Raw genomic sequence first — 16,212 nt, 5'->3', positions numbered from 1 at the left:
ATGTTGGCATTGAGGGAAACGAAGCCGCAGACAGAGAAGCAAAGAGAGCCCTAAATCATGCGGTGTCAGGAACCCAAATTCCCTACTCGGACCTGAGACAAAGTATTGCCTCTGCCACCTATCGAGAGTGGCAGAACCGATGGGAGGCTGAGACTCACAGTAAACTCAGGCAGATTGTGGCGGATGTCAGGTGGCGGCCCACATCTAAGGGTCTGACAAGGCGTGGTAGAACGACCATGTCCAGACTTAGGATTGGGCACACCTACATCACGCACTCTTTTGTACTGAAGAGAGAGGAGCCCCCACTTTGTGAGTACTGTGACTCTCGCCTCACCGTGGAACATATCCTCGTTGATTGCCCCAGATACCAGGATGTCAGGGCGAAATATTTTAGAGTCACTAATTTAAATACACTATTTGATAATGTTGACCCTGGGAAGGTACTGGGCTTTATCCGGGAAGTGGGGCTATCTACGAAGATCTGATTTATGAATTTGTGAACATGCACTATTTACATTAGATTTTTACCAAATATTTAAATTTTTACTACCTTTACTATTTTAACTGTGAATAGACATTGATTTTAATGATATGACTGTATAGAATATGGCCCTTGTTGTTTAGAGAGAGAGGGATCCTTAGGGGACTGCAGGCACGACATGGCCTAAAATGTGCCGATGTGCCTCAAATCAAAAAAAAAAAATCAAATCAAATTGAAAGGTTTACACGTTACTTCCTGGCTAGATGTCGAGCTAGTAGATGTGAGCTGCAGTGCCAATCATTACAACTGAGTTAAAAGCATTACAATGTTGGCTTGTAGTCTGTACTTGACTAACAGAAGATCACTGTTAGTAATTGCAGAATTTCCAAATTAGCGCACACACATAGAAGATGATTACATAGATGTAGCCCTCACGTTGTTGTATTGAAGGATAATGTATAAAGGTTTTTGTTGTTCTAATGCTGGTGTTTTTTTATTTTTATTTTTGTGTTTTTTCCTAGTCAAGATCCCTACATAGTAACAGCAGATCTGACCTTCCCAGGAGAACATCCGAAATCTTTTGAAGAACAGATCTTCACGGTCATGATGGAAAAGGCTGATAGGTAAGTCAAGTAGGTACAGAAAAAGTAGGTACAGAGAGTGAGAGAGAGAAAGAGAAAGAGAGAAAGAGAGAATGAGAGAAAGGGGAGAGAGGAAGAGTGAGAGAGAGAGAGAGGAAGAGAGAGAAAGAGAAATGGAGAGAAGAAGAGAGAAAAGAGAGAGAAAGAAAGAGAGAGAATGAGAGAGAGGGAAGGTTAGAGAGCGGAAGAGAGAGAAATAGAGAGAGAGAGAGAGACAAAGAAAAAGAGAAAGAAAAAGAGAAAAAGAAATAGAGAAAGAGGGGGTTGGAGAGAATGAATGGCAAAACGAGTGTAGGAGAAATAGAAACGGAGATAGAGAAAAGGAAAAGTGTCCAGGGCAGAGAAAAGCAGAAGAAAGAGAAGAGTTAGAAAGGTGTTGGGGAATGAGAGAGATTTTAGAAAAAGATAGAAAACGTGGGAGTTTGAGAATGAAGTAAAGAATGAAAGAGTTCAAAGTAATTGTTTACTAGGAGGAGAGGTGTAGACATACTGAGAAAGAAAGAGCAACAAAAAGAGAGATCACAAGATGAAGAAACGAGCCTATGTCTTGTCTTAAGACTTGACGGTGTGTGTGTGTTTCTCTTTCAGGACTTACAGTGACCGGGACAACATGTATGTCCTGAAAATTACTGAGGACTTCCTGACCTACGACCGTTCTCTGGTCATGACTCAGAAACTTGTGCCCAGGGAGGAGTCCACTAGCCAGTCTACTACGGCCGTGATAACAACCAGCACGACATCAAGACCAACCACAACACAAGGTCAGTTGAAGTACTCACAGGCTATGAGGACAGTGTCCTAGATCCATAGGGGGGTTTAGGGGGTTCAACCCGGAATTTATTGACTGATTTTTGCTTTTGCTTTTGTTTATTTTAGGTGAGATTTTAAAACTAAACCATCACTTTACCCAGTGCAGCCCAGTGGGTTTTGAGTTTAAAACCCACTACCAGGGGGGGTTGTGGTTAAATCCGCCTCTTCTATAAAACAAAAAGTTGCAAATGACAATCCCCAAATTTCAATAGCATAGATAAGGAAGATTTTGATTTTAAAACTCCCTCGTCAATATAAGACTAAACCATACATCCGTTACCAGATTCTATTAGCGTAGCAAAGAGGGGTTTTGTGTTTAAACCTCGTTGAGGCGAATTTGCAGCTAAAAAAACCACCTTGTCAATATAAAAAAAGCAAATTACACACTCAAATTTCTATGAGCGTAGCGAAGCCAAGTGGGGAGGGGGTTGGATCTCTTTAATATTGTTCTAATCTAAAGCGTTGGCTTTCAATATCGGAAATAGTGCTTGGCGGCGGGGCTCTAGCCGAACCTCGCTGGTGAAGCTCTCAGCGCTCCCCCAGACCCCTTGCTGGCGGGGTCTCTACAATGGGCCAGAATGTAATAAATATTAATTATGTACACACACACACACACATATATATATATATTAGCAGGGGGGAGAAAAATAATTTAATTTTGATTCCATTTACTTTCTCCCTCTCAGCCACATAAGTTTTCTTTGTATCTATGTCGCCTGTGTGTAGGAAATAAATAGCGCGTAACAGGCGCTTGCCAGATTGGTTTACTAGATGATGTCATCAAACAACATCCGTTGTTATTGGCAACATGCGACGCTTCTCACTTTGTGACATTGAGTTTATCCTGGAGAATTTCATCTTTACACCACGCCCACGGACTGAAATTCTGAATACTTAATTGTATGTGTGCGCACTGTATATTTGGTAGTGCCATGTTGATATCTGACTTTTTCTTTATTCGACTATGTTTTCAAAACGGTGTGTCAGCTTGATAACTTTGTGGACTAGGCATTTATCGTTGGACCAGTGGCGTAGCATCTATGGCGCGAAGGGGTTCAATGAACCCGGGCCCACGTCATTAGGGGCCCACCTGAGATGAACTCCAATTGGTAACAAGACTGGAAGTATTAGTCCTCCCGTAGAGCCTTGGCGAGAAACACTGCTGTAAGGCTTTAAGCTCCCATACAGGTCAAGTGACTCTGCAGACAAACTATCCCGCAGCTCTCGGAGCTGCGGACACTTTTGGAAGGGATGCGCCACTGTCTCCACCGACTCTCCACATTGTCGGCAACGGGCATCAAAATTTGGCCGGAACCGGGCAAAATAAGTACCAACAGGGCAGTGCCCCGTTCTACACTGCGCAATAATTGATTGTTTAGACCTTTTTAGCCTCCACCATGGATAGACGCAAATGTTGCCAGACTCCACGGGCTTTGTTGGAGCCATCCCAGGATCTCAACCACTTTTCATGTACCCACTCTCGGATTAATGTCGTAGCTTGGGGCTTCAAAAGTGGGCACGGCCAGCGCTCCTTGCGTACACTGCGCTTGGGCCCATACTCTTGACTTTTTGAGAACTTGGGGATGACACCAAAGTGAAAAAATAAATGTAAAAACCGATTAAAAAAATAGAATTTAAAAATTCAAAATATCCAGAACTTTGTCCCAGAATTTATAGAAACTTAAAAAGCAGTGTTTTAAGCTTTAATGTAAGTATTTGCTTTCCTTCAGGTTTTGTGAATTGTAATGGGGGCTAACCCTAATCGTGCGTTTGAGGTGACAATCGTCTCCCTATCGTCCCATTCTTTTTTTGTTCTTGTCTGTTTCTAGTTATACACTTATGGGTAGTACAGGAAGGGTAGGGGATGGAGAGAGTTTGGTTAAGAAGTAGGGATAGTCCCGAGTGTCACTAACTAAAATTTCGATACAGCTGCAAATTATTCAATTGTTTCAAAGCTTAATATGTTTTTTATTTGTTTTGTATTTAAAGTATGTAATATTAAGATTTTTATTTTACCATAACCGTATTTCTGTCTAAATTACCTAATTAGGACTGATATGATTTCAGTATCTGGTGATACCAACAGAACCTCTCGTTGTCAACTGGTGATTATTATTTGGGGTGGAGGGGAATTATCCACTTAGCTTCCTCATGAGATCACTGCAATGCCGTTAGTCTGACGACTTTTGGAGGCTTCTCCGATGTTAAAGTTTCCTTGGATCTGTGTACAATGGCGCCGAATTCACGTCTTATCCTCAACGTGATGATAAGTGATGTCCAGGAACGTTGTTTGCGTTGATTAGCCCAGTTTTAAATATATAGTGTTGGACACATGGGCGTAGAAAGGATTTTTTTTCGGGGGGGGGGGTTGCCCCCGCCGCGAAAAATAATTATTTATATGTATGTATGTGTGTGTGTGTGTGTGTGTATATAATTTTTATTACATTCTGACCCATCATTATCTAGGAAGACGCTTATTGTGCCCTAGAATTAGAATAGGCTCTTCCTGGAGTTAGTGGGAAAATTGTAGACTTCCCGCTTTTGGCAGCAAGGGGTCTAGGGAAGCGCTAGGATATTGAAAGCCAACAAAATGCATATTCTGAGGTATCTACAGCGCATTTTCCTGCTACTAAAAAGCTTTATTTCAAAAACCTAATGTGCTATTCTTACTGACTTAGACCTTCCCGCGCCGTTCGGCGCATTCGCCGTCAAGCTGTTTCCACAAAAATCTATTACTGGTAATGTCTAAGGCCTCTTCCCACCTGCTCTGAGGACCTCCATGAATGTGTGGCGCCAAGTTGTACTAGGATGTCATCGCAACTCTTCTTATGCCTAATTCATTTTGTCGGAGAACATGTCCCGCAAACCTCATGCGACGCTCTGTCACAATCTTATTAAAGGGTCGACTCCCAGTTCGGTATAGGATTTCCTTGATTTACACCCGATCTCTATAACTGACTCCTACAATCTGTCTTAGCCATCTTTGTTGAGCCTTATTTAGTCTTTTTCAATTTTGGCAGATGACTATTCACTGCACTTTATTAAATGAGCCCCGCCACTGGTAGAAATGTGTAACCTCTCTTGAATACGCTCTTGGAATTAAGTGACTGTAGTTTACTTTAGATTTTATATCAAAAAGTGAAGTTTTATCGTCAAAATCATCTGTTGGGGGTTTTAAACTAAAAAATCTCTTGAGTTATGTTGTTGTTTTTTTTAATTCAAAACCCCATTTAGCAAGGGTAATAGAATTTAGTAACTGTAGTTTGCTTTAGAATAATATTGAAGATAGAGGTTTTCCACCTCAAAATGCTCTGTAGGGGAATTTTAAACTCAAAACCATCTGGAGGGGTTTTAAACTTTAAAAAAAGCCATCTGTAGGAGAGGGATTTAAACTCAAAACCCTCAATTGTCTTGGCTACGCTCAAATAATTTTAGTGTGTAATTTGCTTTTTTTTCTATTGAAGAGGTATTTTTTAGCATCAAACCACTCTGAGGGGGATTTAAACTCAAAATTTCTTTTGGCAACGCTCATAGCATTTTGAGTTCGTAATTTGCTTTTTTCTTACATTGAAGATGTATTTTTTAGCTTCAAACCCCGCTTGCGGAGGGTTTAAACCCTTAATCCCTTTGGCTACGCTCATAGATTTCTAAGTTTGTAATTTTCTTTTTTTTTAATATTGAAAAGGTATTTTTTAGCTTCAAACTCCACTGGAGGGGAGTTTAAACCCAAAACCCCTTTGGCTAAGCTCGTAGATTTCTGAGTTTGTAATTTTCTTTTTTTTTATATTGAAAAGGTATTTTTTAGCTTTAAACTCCACTGGAGGGGAGTTTAAACCCAAAACCCCTTTGGCTAAGCTCGTGGATTTCTGAGTTTGTAATTTTCTTTTTTTTTATATTGAACAGGTTTTTTTTACCTTCAAACCCCGCTGACGGGGGGTTTAAACTCAAAACTGAGTCAAAACCCATTTAGCTACGCTCATAAAATTTTGAATGCGTAATTTGCGTTTTTTTATACCGGGTCTTGAAGAGGTATTTTTTAGCTTCAAACCCTATTATACTGAAGAGTGGGGGTTAACTCAAAACCCCTTTGGCTACGCTCATAGAATTTTGAGTGTGTAATTTTCTTTTTTTATATTGAAGAGGGGGTTTATCGTAAATTTTGGAGGGGGCTTAAAAATCAAAATCTTCCTTACCTGTGCTCGTGAAATTTGGGATATTGTCGTTTGCATTTTTTTTTTTGTTTTGTGTTATAGAAGAGGGGAATTTAACTGCGAAAACCCTGGTAGGGGGGGGGGGTTAAACCCCTGGTAGGGGTTTTAAACTCAAAAACCCCTTGCTACGCCCATGGTTGGACATAAAAACAGTAGAACAACAGGAATTCACGCTGATCTGTCAGCTGGTAAACACACCAACACAAACATTTAGGATTGTGTTTCCTGGGATTTTCTTTCTTGGCTTCCAAGTTTCCATGGAAGAATCCCATTCTCATCGGTTGGCATGTGAGGACATGCATAATACATGTGTTCGTACATGTGTCTACAACAGAGAACAATGGCCATGATGTCTACAGCCGGAAATAGAACAACCAAATGAACCATGAGTAATTTCTGGGGAAGCATGATAGTACTTGTCGTGAGAGACCATGAAATTTGTTTGCATTGTTTTTGACAATATAAAACCTTTTGAACTACTGAAAAAAACAGTCTTACACCCGAGATGGGAGGCAAATGTCTGTCCCTCATGAACCTGACTGCTCCGCTGGTTGCTATGAGCCAGTGTGACCCAAGGTACTCGCCGCGGGATTCAGACCGGGACTTCGTGACAGATGGGAGCCAGACCTTATTTCCCTGCGCAGCTCTGGTCACTTTTCTGATGTAGATTTTGATTCTAGTTAATAATCCATGAGACCTGTGAACTTAAACATGAGAGTTTCAGAAATCTTGAGAACTTGGACTTTAAAAAAATGCTCCTAAAGCTATATAGATTTATTTTCATATATTAAATGTTAAAATAGTGAAATAGATTCATGATGGTCTTACGAAGACTATAAATAATATTGTATAATCTCATCTAATAATGTAATTATTATATCAGAATAAAAAGGAGGTAAAATCAAAACAAAAACAATTACAATAAAAAACAAAACAAGTCAAAGAATTATCAGAGTGTTAACATAGGAATCGTTCAAGTTGTGCTATTGCCTTTATGGAGGAAACCGACTTGAGGAGCAGGTTTATAACAAAGATCTAAAAGATACAGAGATAACTAAATTGATCATGGAATAATGATTGTGCCATTCTTTGACCAATGCTTAGAATTGGGTTGAAACTTGGTTCATAGCTCTGAAAGACATTTAACACCATATATTTATACAATTACATCATAAAATTGCTATAAATATATATTCAAATTTGACAGGAAATCAAAGCCCAACAGATTCAAAACGAGATAATAGACCTGTTGAGCAATGCAGTGCTTGCAAAAATACCGGTACCATTTGTCTCTTTCATTAGTGGCAACACTCAAGACAAATAAAAAGTTGATACCAAATTCGTATTATTATTATTTTGTCTTTTGATACTGCTAGTGATCTCCGATGACGGAACAACCACAGAAATAGAAAGTCATTTCTAGGTTTGCATATTTGTTAGAATCAGACATCATCAGAATTTGCTGAACAAATGCTCCAAGTAATAAAAAAAAATCCCCATTTATCCTTTACTAAACTGCAAGGCTTAAGCTATGATGGTGCTTAAAACATGACTGGATACTACAATGGCATTTGGGCATTGTTTCACCAGAAGAAACCGCTCGCGCATTTAGAAATAGATGCACTGGTTTCTTACCTTGCTACGTAAAAGAGCAGAAAAATGTTAGTCCATAAATATTCGATCTATTTACTGTTAAATAATGGACATAGAACTAGATACTAGCTTGTGTCAAAGCTTCAAAGTTTTACACCTAGAAGTGTTTTAGGAATGTCACAATGTGTAGAATGGGAACTAGAACTCTTCTTTATAGATTTGAAACTCTGTTTACTAGTTTCATTCTGTTTAAAATTGTACAAACATTGACTTCGAATTCGTGTTGGAGACTTCTAACAGAGTCAAACGTAATAAGATGATTAAAAAGCTGCTCTTCTTGCCTTGGAATGTCTTTTGGTCAATGTACCGATACATTCAGATTACTCAAATGTTTTGTTATACATTGTATTCGTCTGATTGGGGGAGGGGGCCCAACAATATATTCTTGAACCCGGGCCCACGGGAATCTTGCTACGCCACTGCGTTGAGCCATTTTGGATTTACAAATAAATAAATATTTATAAAATCTTTCTATGAAAGTTTGGCACTCTTAATTAGGTTATAGACAACATTGAATTTTAATCTCTTTTTTTAAATTATCGTGCATATTTTAATTTCGTTAAATAATTCATATAAGTGAAATCAATAATAGAAATAGAATGTTTAAAATACAATTGCATTTCTCTTTAGTAGAGCAAACGACGTGTCGTAGTTAATAATTAAATTATATAATTAATAATAGTTATCTGGTTGTTCCCCCCGATCAATCTAGAAAATCAAAACTAAATTTAATGAAAAATTTACAAAATTGTTGTTTTTCTTACTAGCTGCTCCGCCTTCACATTGGTTTCCTGTGTTTTCTTCTTGTTTCAGTTATTGACCCATGCAAATTTGCATACGACTTTGACTACGTCAGACATCCCTACCTGTGTGACAGGTATTACCAATGCATCGGGGAAAAGGGTTTCCTAATCAACTGCGGACCAGGCAAAATATTTCAAGGGACAACCTGCGTCCCCATGCCACCAGACTTCGTCTGTTCGCAGCAGTGATCGGTCAAGGTCATGTGTGATAAAATGTATGTCTGTATGGCTTCAAGTGAATGACAATGTAAAGTGATATGTTTTTGTTTATATACTTTTCTGACAGAGAAATATTGTTTTCTTTCATGGCATGTTTGATTCCTGTATATATGAATCCTCCTTCGTGGTCGAAGATGAGCACATTTTTCATTTCCTATGAACTGGACGATGGCTATAGAGTCCAATCCACCCTTTAAAAAGCCGGACACACTCATGGTGTTGGTAGGTGGGGCTGCTACAGATAAGCTTGCTTTTTCTCTGTCTTTTGTTAGCTCTGCGTTCTTTCATTCTGGCCGCTCTCCTTGCCTCGTATCTTGAGACTCTGACACTCACGGCATTACGCCACGAGGAGTCAGTGCTTTCTAGCCAAGAATGTCAATATCACACTCCTTGAGTGAGTTCTTGTAACGCTTGTGTTGACCCCGTGAGATCGCTTTGTTGCTCACAGCTCCCGTAGGGAATCGTTTGGGAAGAAGTCAGAAGCAAATGTCTTAGCATCATCCTGTTTGAAATGAGAGACAGCAATTAGTGGTACATTCTTCATCCACGCTGTTCAGGTCTACCTACGTGACCTCTCCATCCACTACTTTAGCGCTCCGTTATCTTCAAATGTACCACTACATTCCTGTAGTCTAGCAGCTGAAACATCATTGACGGAGCCCCATGCTCTGGAACTTCTTGCTGAGGCATTATCTTGTAGCACTACCCTGGAAGAACCGCTTTTTTTTTTATATTTTCCCCATCTACATATATGGAGAGACCTCCTTTCGTACCTGCCCCTTCTCTCTTGTGGTCTCTGTAGATAAATGTGTTGGATATTGTCTGTGTTTGAAGATCTCTTCTTAGTCCCCAGCTTAGCATGCTGCACTTGGGAACTGACGCGTTCAACGCTAGGGTAGAATGACATTGTCCTTACTTTCTCACAAAACATCTAACCTGTCTGAGGACCTGAGATGTCTACGTACTTACCGTACTTCCGCCTCAAATCATTGCAAGCACACCTACGGATGATTGGTTACCTTAAAAAGTGTAATAACATCCATCATCCCAGACTGAACAGTTGAATGAACTTGACCTTCTCTTTTTAATGAATTTATTTAAATTTAAGTATGAAAATTTCCAAGTGCATGAATAATGATTTTGTTCTAAAATTTTATGTGATGTAATCATCTCGTTGCTTTCTTAAATTATCGAAATTCTAGAATTTCATGACATCCAAAAATATATAAATAAATAAATATCTGAAAGCTAGTCTTCGGATTATCTCTTTGACTCTGGACAATTAGTCAGTGGACTAGAATTTATTAAACTAGTCATTAGACGTGTGTGTCAGCAAGTTGTGTCCTGACACCTTTTATGTAGCATAACGGACACATCAGAATACAATTTTAGTATTGAAATATAAATGTCAGGTCATATCCGAATTGTTTGTAATGTCATATGTCAACTTGATTCACATAAGATGTAAATATAATTTTACAGATTAAAATTTTATTGTAAATAAATTTATATCTCATTTCTTTTGTTTTTGTTTATAGAATATTTCTGAAATACCAAAAGAAGAATTAAAACAATCTTTATAAAAATTTAAAGTTATATTATATTTTAACATGCATCATATTTTTATTTAAAGACTTTCGCTTTAAACTAGACTTTTAAGTTTTACTCTAAACATAGTTTTAATGAAAATTACTGCATGACCGAGTTTACACATAAAGAAAACAATTCAAGATTAGTTTGGTCAGGTCAGGTCAGTCTGACATTGTGTATGTTAAATTCTAGTTACCATCTTTTACTTAACTAACTTCCTGTCAATACTAAATACTTTTTTTCTGCCTTCAGTATCTAATAAGTCAGTTTAAATACGTAACGTGCTAAACATTTCAATTCTTCATTAAGTTGAAGATTAATTTTAAGAGAATTCTATGAAAAAAATGCCTCATGGTCGTTTAAACATTTAACCCAATCGTTAAGTGCGTTAATGAAATCCATGAAGGATGTGCCGTTTGTTATTAGTTTTGTCTGGTATAAACATTTGACTTTACAAATTGAAGAGCCTCAAATTTAATTACCATTTAGGCCCAGATTCAACTCCAGCTGAGTATATAAAGGCTGATCGAAAACCTCTTACGAAAAAAAGCTCTCTGATCATGACTTCAGATGAAGAATCAAGCGCTACGCGAAACAAATACTAATAAAATTTAACTGTAAAAAGCTTAAAGTTTTGTTTCATTTTCCAGGTTTGGTTTTACTGCCTTGTTCTTAGAATGAATCAAACTCTCAGCAAAAACAACAAACTATTGCATAATACACTTTTAAGAGACGTGCTCACTTCCATAGATACAAAACTAACCTTTCATTCTGAGGTGGAGTTCGAAACAAAATGTTGATGCTAAACCTCTTCCACACAAAATGTTGATGCTAAACCTCTTCCACACAAAATGTTGATGCTAAACCTCTTCCACACAAAATGTTGATGCTAAACCTCTTCCACACAAAATGTTGATGCTAAACCTCTTCCACACAAAATGTTGATGCTAAACCTCTTCCACACAAAATGTTGATGCTAAACCTCTTCCACACAAAATGTTGATGCTAAACCTCTTCCACACAAAATGTTGATGCTAAACCTCTTCCACACAAAATGTTGATGCTAAACCTCTTCCACACAAAATGTTGATGCTAAACCTCTTCCACACAAAATGTTGATGCTGCATTTCTTCCACAAACACAATTTTTAATGCAGCGATTCTTCCTCACAAAATATAAATGTTGCAATTAGATCTCACAAACAAAAAAAAAGAATTGATTGAAATCTATTTATGTGTAACATTACTAAAGGATAACAACAGGCGTGCTACTCAAAGCAGTCTAACGATGTAACATAGTTCGATGATGGTCATCAGTGATGACCAACCTTTTTTCTACCTAGGGGTCATGTCCTAGCTCACTGGACGCAACATGGCATAATTAAATGGTCGTGTCCAATGCTAGCGAGACGTGGTGATTTCATTATATACCGTGGGTTAAGGTCTCAAGGAGCCAAACAGCGCCAAGTCACGGACCAGATATGGCCCGCTGGCCGTAAGTTGAGCCTCACTGTTGTATATATTTGAAATGACACACGAAAGGTATGACATTGCTCTAAGCAACATCAGTTTCCCCACTGACTAGTGACACCAAGTGTACAAAGTGTTACAAGTCACACGCCTGTTGCTCAGTCCTACCTTCTGGGCTATTTACTTAATCTGTACCATCTGTTTTTATTTACGTAGATTTGAAGAGAAGATGAACTTAAACTATTCTTAGCTTTGAGGCACGTGATGACTCATTGAATGTATAGAGAAGATTTTATTTTTTCGAATGTCTTATAGACTTATGAATGTCAAGACCATGGTACCGGGTTCAAACCATGCCTGCTTCCATTCTTTCCAGTCATGCAGGAGTTTTGGACAACGACTACACACTCTTCAATTCTCAACAATATTTTGAAATCTGTTAAACAAAACAATTTTAGTTTTCTAACGAAGGATTGATTCTCTTCCATTTGTTCTGTCCACGACCACGTTGGTTCGCATTATTTCGTCTAGTTCTTGATCATTTTGTCTAGTTCTTGACCACTTTGTCTAGTTCTTGACCACTTTGTCTAGTTCTTGACCACTTTGTCTAGTTCTTGACTATTTTGTCTAGTTCTTGACCACTTTGTCTAGTTCTTGACCACTTTGTCTAGTTCTTGACTACTTTGTCTAGTTCTTGACTACTTTGTCTAGTTCTTGACCACTTTGTCTAGTTCTTGACCACTTTGTCTAGTTCTTGACTATTTTGTCTAGTTCTTGACCATTTTGTCTAGTTCTTGACTACTTTGTCTAGTTCAGTTTTCACTAAGGAAAGTATAGATTTATTTTTTCTGAAAAGTTTACAGACAAATATTTTTGAATTAATTAATTTAAGTAAATAATAAATCCAGTGACTCGGTTGTATGAATCCAGTGACTCGGTTGTATGAATCCAGTGACTCGGTTGTATGAATCCAGTGATTCGGTTGTACCAATCCAAAGAATCGGCTGTACAATCTTACAACTAAGCTGCACCAATCCAGTGAATTTGCTATACAATCTTACGACTAAGCTGTACCAATCCAGCGACTCGGTTGTAACAATCCAGTGAATTTGCTATACAATCTTACGACTAAGCTGTACCAATCCAGTGACTCGGTTGTACCAATCCAGTGAATTTGCTATACAATCTTACAACTAAGCTGCACCAATCCAGTGAGAGAGACAGAAGGATACTGAAAGAGACGAATCCAGTGAATCGGCTGTACAATCTTACGATTAAGCTGTACCAATCCAGTGACTCGTTTGTACCAATCCAGTGAATTTGCTATACAATCTTACGACTAAGCTGTACCAATCCAGTGACTCGGTTGTAACAATCCAGTGAATTTGCTATACAATCTTACGACTAAGCTGTACCAATCCAGTGACTCGGTTGTACCAATCCAGTGAATTTGCTATACAATCTTACGACTAAGCTGTACCAATCCAGTGAATTTGCTATACAATCTTACAACAAAGCTGTACCAATCCAGTGACTCGGTTGTACCAATCCAGTGAATTTGCTATACAATCTTACGACTAAGCTGTACCAATCCAGTGACTCGGTTGTACCAATCCAGTGAATTTGCTATACAATCTTACAACTAAGCTGTACCAATCCAGTGAATTTGCTATACAATCTTACGACTAAGCTGTACCAATCCAGTGACTCGGTTGTAACAATCCAGTGAATTTGCTATACAATCTTACGACTAAGCTGTACCAATCCAGTGGCTCGGTTTTACCAATCCAGTGGCTCGGTTGTACAATCTTACGACAAAGCTGTACCAATCCAGTAACTCGGTTGTACCAATCCAGTGAATCGGCTGTACAATCTTGCGACTATGCTGTACCAATCTAATGACTTGGCTGTAACAATCATGTGACTCGGTTGAACAAATCCATTGACTTTGTTATGCCTATAAAAACTTTAAACTAACGTCCTACTATGTAAACAGCTAAGTTCATGGCCTAGAAAACAAAACAAATAGAAAACAAAGCACTTTAGGTTTGTTCTTTTTCAATCTTTTAATTGATAAAAGCCAGTAACCCCTTTGTCTTTGTTGATAACAAAGAAGAAAGCGACTTCAATTTGTCTCACCTTTAATGGCACAATTTAGTAAAAGGTTCAATAATATACACTTGCCTAAGCAATAGACCGAACTCAATAATGCTACAAAATACGTCCACTTTGAATCATAAGCATCCATTTACAACCAATTACATCAAGCACAAATCATTTCTGTTGTTTTTTTAATCGCGTGACAAAAAATTGTACCTAATAAGGACAATCTAATGCACAAATCATTCCAGTTTTTTTTTAAATCACGTGACTAAAATTGAGGCTAATAAAGACAAAGGAATAACCCCATCCCCCCCCCCCCAGTGATATGTGAAAAAAAATCGACAAGGCAAAGAAAGAAAGACATACGTGTCTGTAGAGTAATATATTTACACATAAAGATCAACACACTATTTGTTTGTATATAGTCAAGTATTAGATTTACACATATAGATCAACACACTATTTATTTGTATATAGTCAAGTATTAGATTTACACATATATATCAACACGCTATTTATTTGTTTATAGTCAAGTATTAGATTTATGAGACACTGTGTCGTAGTATATAGGGCCTACACCGTATCGTGTCCTTCCTGGCCTAATAGTTCATAACGTCTTAGTCCTGCGCCAAAGGAAATCCCTGGAGGAAGCAATCAATAGTGTGACTTCAGTTCAACCTATGCCATGACTGTTGCACTGGAAGGTGTCATTACGTGTCACACAGTTCTTCACTTCCTGGTTCCAAACCAAGGCCTCCTGGCAAGAGGCAACCACCGGCTTGCCGAACTCGCAGACTATGTACTGGGAGCAGTTCAGCGGGTTGGCGTGGTAACCTCCGTTTAGGTTGGCGCAGGGCTTTGGAAGACAAGAGCTGTTGGCGTCGGGAAGGACGCACTGGTTGAAGGTGTTGTTGAAGACCAGACCGGGCGGACAGGGCTGTGTCTTGGCCTGGTTGAATTCACACTGAATGAAGTCGGTGCAGCTTGACGGGTGAGTAAGAATAGACAGGTCAGAATTGTCTTGACAAAGTTTATTTAGTTCTGAGGAGAAAACAAAAGAAAGCTTTAAAGCAATTAAAATAATGAGCATTTTATGATCACTTGCATATATAATCATCTTATCTTATATAATACAGACGTTAATTCGAACAAGAAGATGATTACGTTTTATGCATCATGCATCTAGTCATGCATGTTTACCATGACTTAAATTCTGCCATGTCACTGGTTTTCCTGGCTAGCTCAGGCAACCCATTCCATGCTCTAATAGCACTAGGGAAGAAGGAGTATTTGTACAAATTTACCCTTGCCGTAATCTTTGTGTCTTTTTGAGTATTTTATTAAATTTTGTTTTTGTATTTGAAGATTATGGTTCAGTGTTTTATGTATGATTGCTGCTTTACTTTTGAGTCTTCTCTCCTGAAGGCTTTCTAAATTTAGTGATTTTACTAAAGGTGTTACTCTAGTCAATTGTGAATATTCGTTTGTTATGAATTGCTCTATTTTGTGTCTGTTCCAGTTTCCTAATGTTTTCTTGAGTTGAGCAGTGTAAGTAATTAGCGTCTCCTAATTTAAAACTACCGATGAATATTTAAAACTTTCTAATGTTGTATTTCGATTTAGTTTCTGTGCCCATGAGGCTAGCTCCAGAACAAACCAAAGTCTAAACATAGGTCTACATATATAACTATTGTAATGAACACATTGAACGTCAGAACGTTTGTTTCTTAAACATAGGTTATGTTATTATACCTAGATACCTTTGATGTGAAATGTTATTATACCAAGATACCTTAGATAGGTTATGTTTTTATACCTAGATACATTAGATAGGTTATGTTTTTATACCTAGATACCTAGACATGTTTTAAAACACAACAAATATCTGAAGAAACTATAAAAAAAAATTGTGACAATGTTGTGAAAAAAAAAAGCAATAGAAAAAAGAATACTTTTTAAAAAACAAAGCTTATCTAAGGGAAAGAACAGCTAATTACTACCATTTTTTTAAAATTACATGGTTTAGCTCCCTTCATGTTATATAAAACAAAATTAATAAATACTAAATGATTAACTAATTGGTTAATTTTTGTATTGATTTATGTTTTCTCATCGACAATAAATAATTATGCACATTTCAACTTGATCCGAGAATGGGAATTAAAAGAAAAAAGACAGACAGACAGAGTGAGTTGATTAAAGCTTTCTAAAAAGGATGAATTTTATGATTGA

The 16,212-nt window shown here is 37.8% G+C and overlaps 2 protein-coding genes across 3 annotated transcripts in view; one reads left to right on the top strand and one right to left on the bottom strand.

Moving 5' to 3' along the window:
- The window catches only part of LOC106053476 (uncharacterized), an 85,973-nt gene extending 75,659 nt beyond the window's left edge, over window positions 1-10,314 (top strand). The window contains exons 34-36 of the mRNA XM_056013124.1: window positions 1,003-1,104; window positions 1,711-1,883; window positions 8,610-10,314. Coding sequence (XP_055869099.1) covers window positions 1,003-1,104; window positions 1,711-1,883; window positions 8,610-8,788 — 454 coding nt within the window. The 3' untranslated portion in view covers window positions 8,789-10,314. The remainder of the gene's footprint in view (window positions 1-1,002; window positions 1,105-1,710; window positions 1,884-8,609) is intronic.
- Window positions 10,315-14,412: 4,098 nt separating this feature from the next.
- Window positions 14,413-16,212, bottom strand: part of LOC106063671 (uncharacterized) — a 71,034-nt gene continuing 69,234 nt past the window's right edge. For both annotated transcript variants that reach the window (XM_056012744.1, XM_056012745.1), the window contains one exon: window positions 14,413-15,021. In XM_056012744.1, coding sequence (XP_055868719.1) covers window positions 14,654-15,021 — 368 coding nt within the window. In that variant the 3' untranslated portion in view covers window positions 14,413-14,653. The remainder of the gene's footprint in view (window positions 15,022-16,212) is intronic.

The sequence above is a fragment of the Biomphalaria glabrata genome, chromosome 15 (assembly GCF_947242115.1).
Source record: "Biomphalaria glabrata chromosome 15, xgBioGlab47.1, whole genome shotgun sequence".
Lineage (NCBI taxonomy): Eukaryota > Metazoa > Mollusca > Gastropoda > Planorbidae > Biomphalaria > Biomphalaria glabrata.
This window is presented reverse-complemented; position numbering and strand designations above follow the sequence as displayed.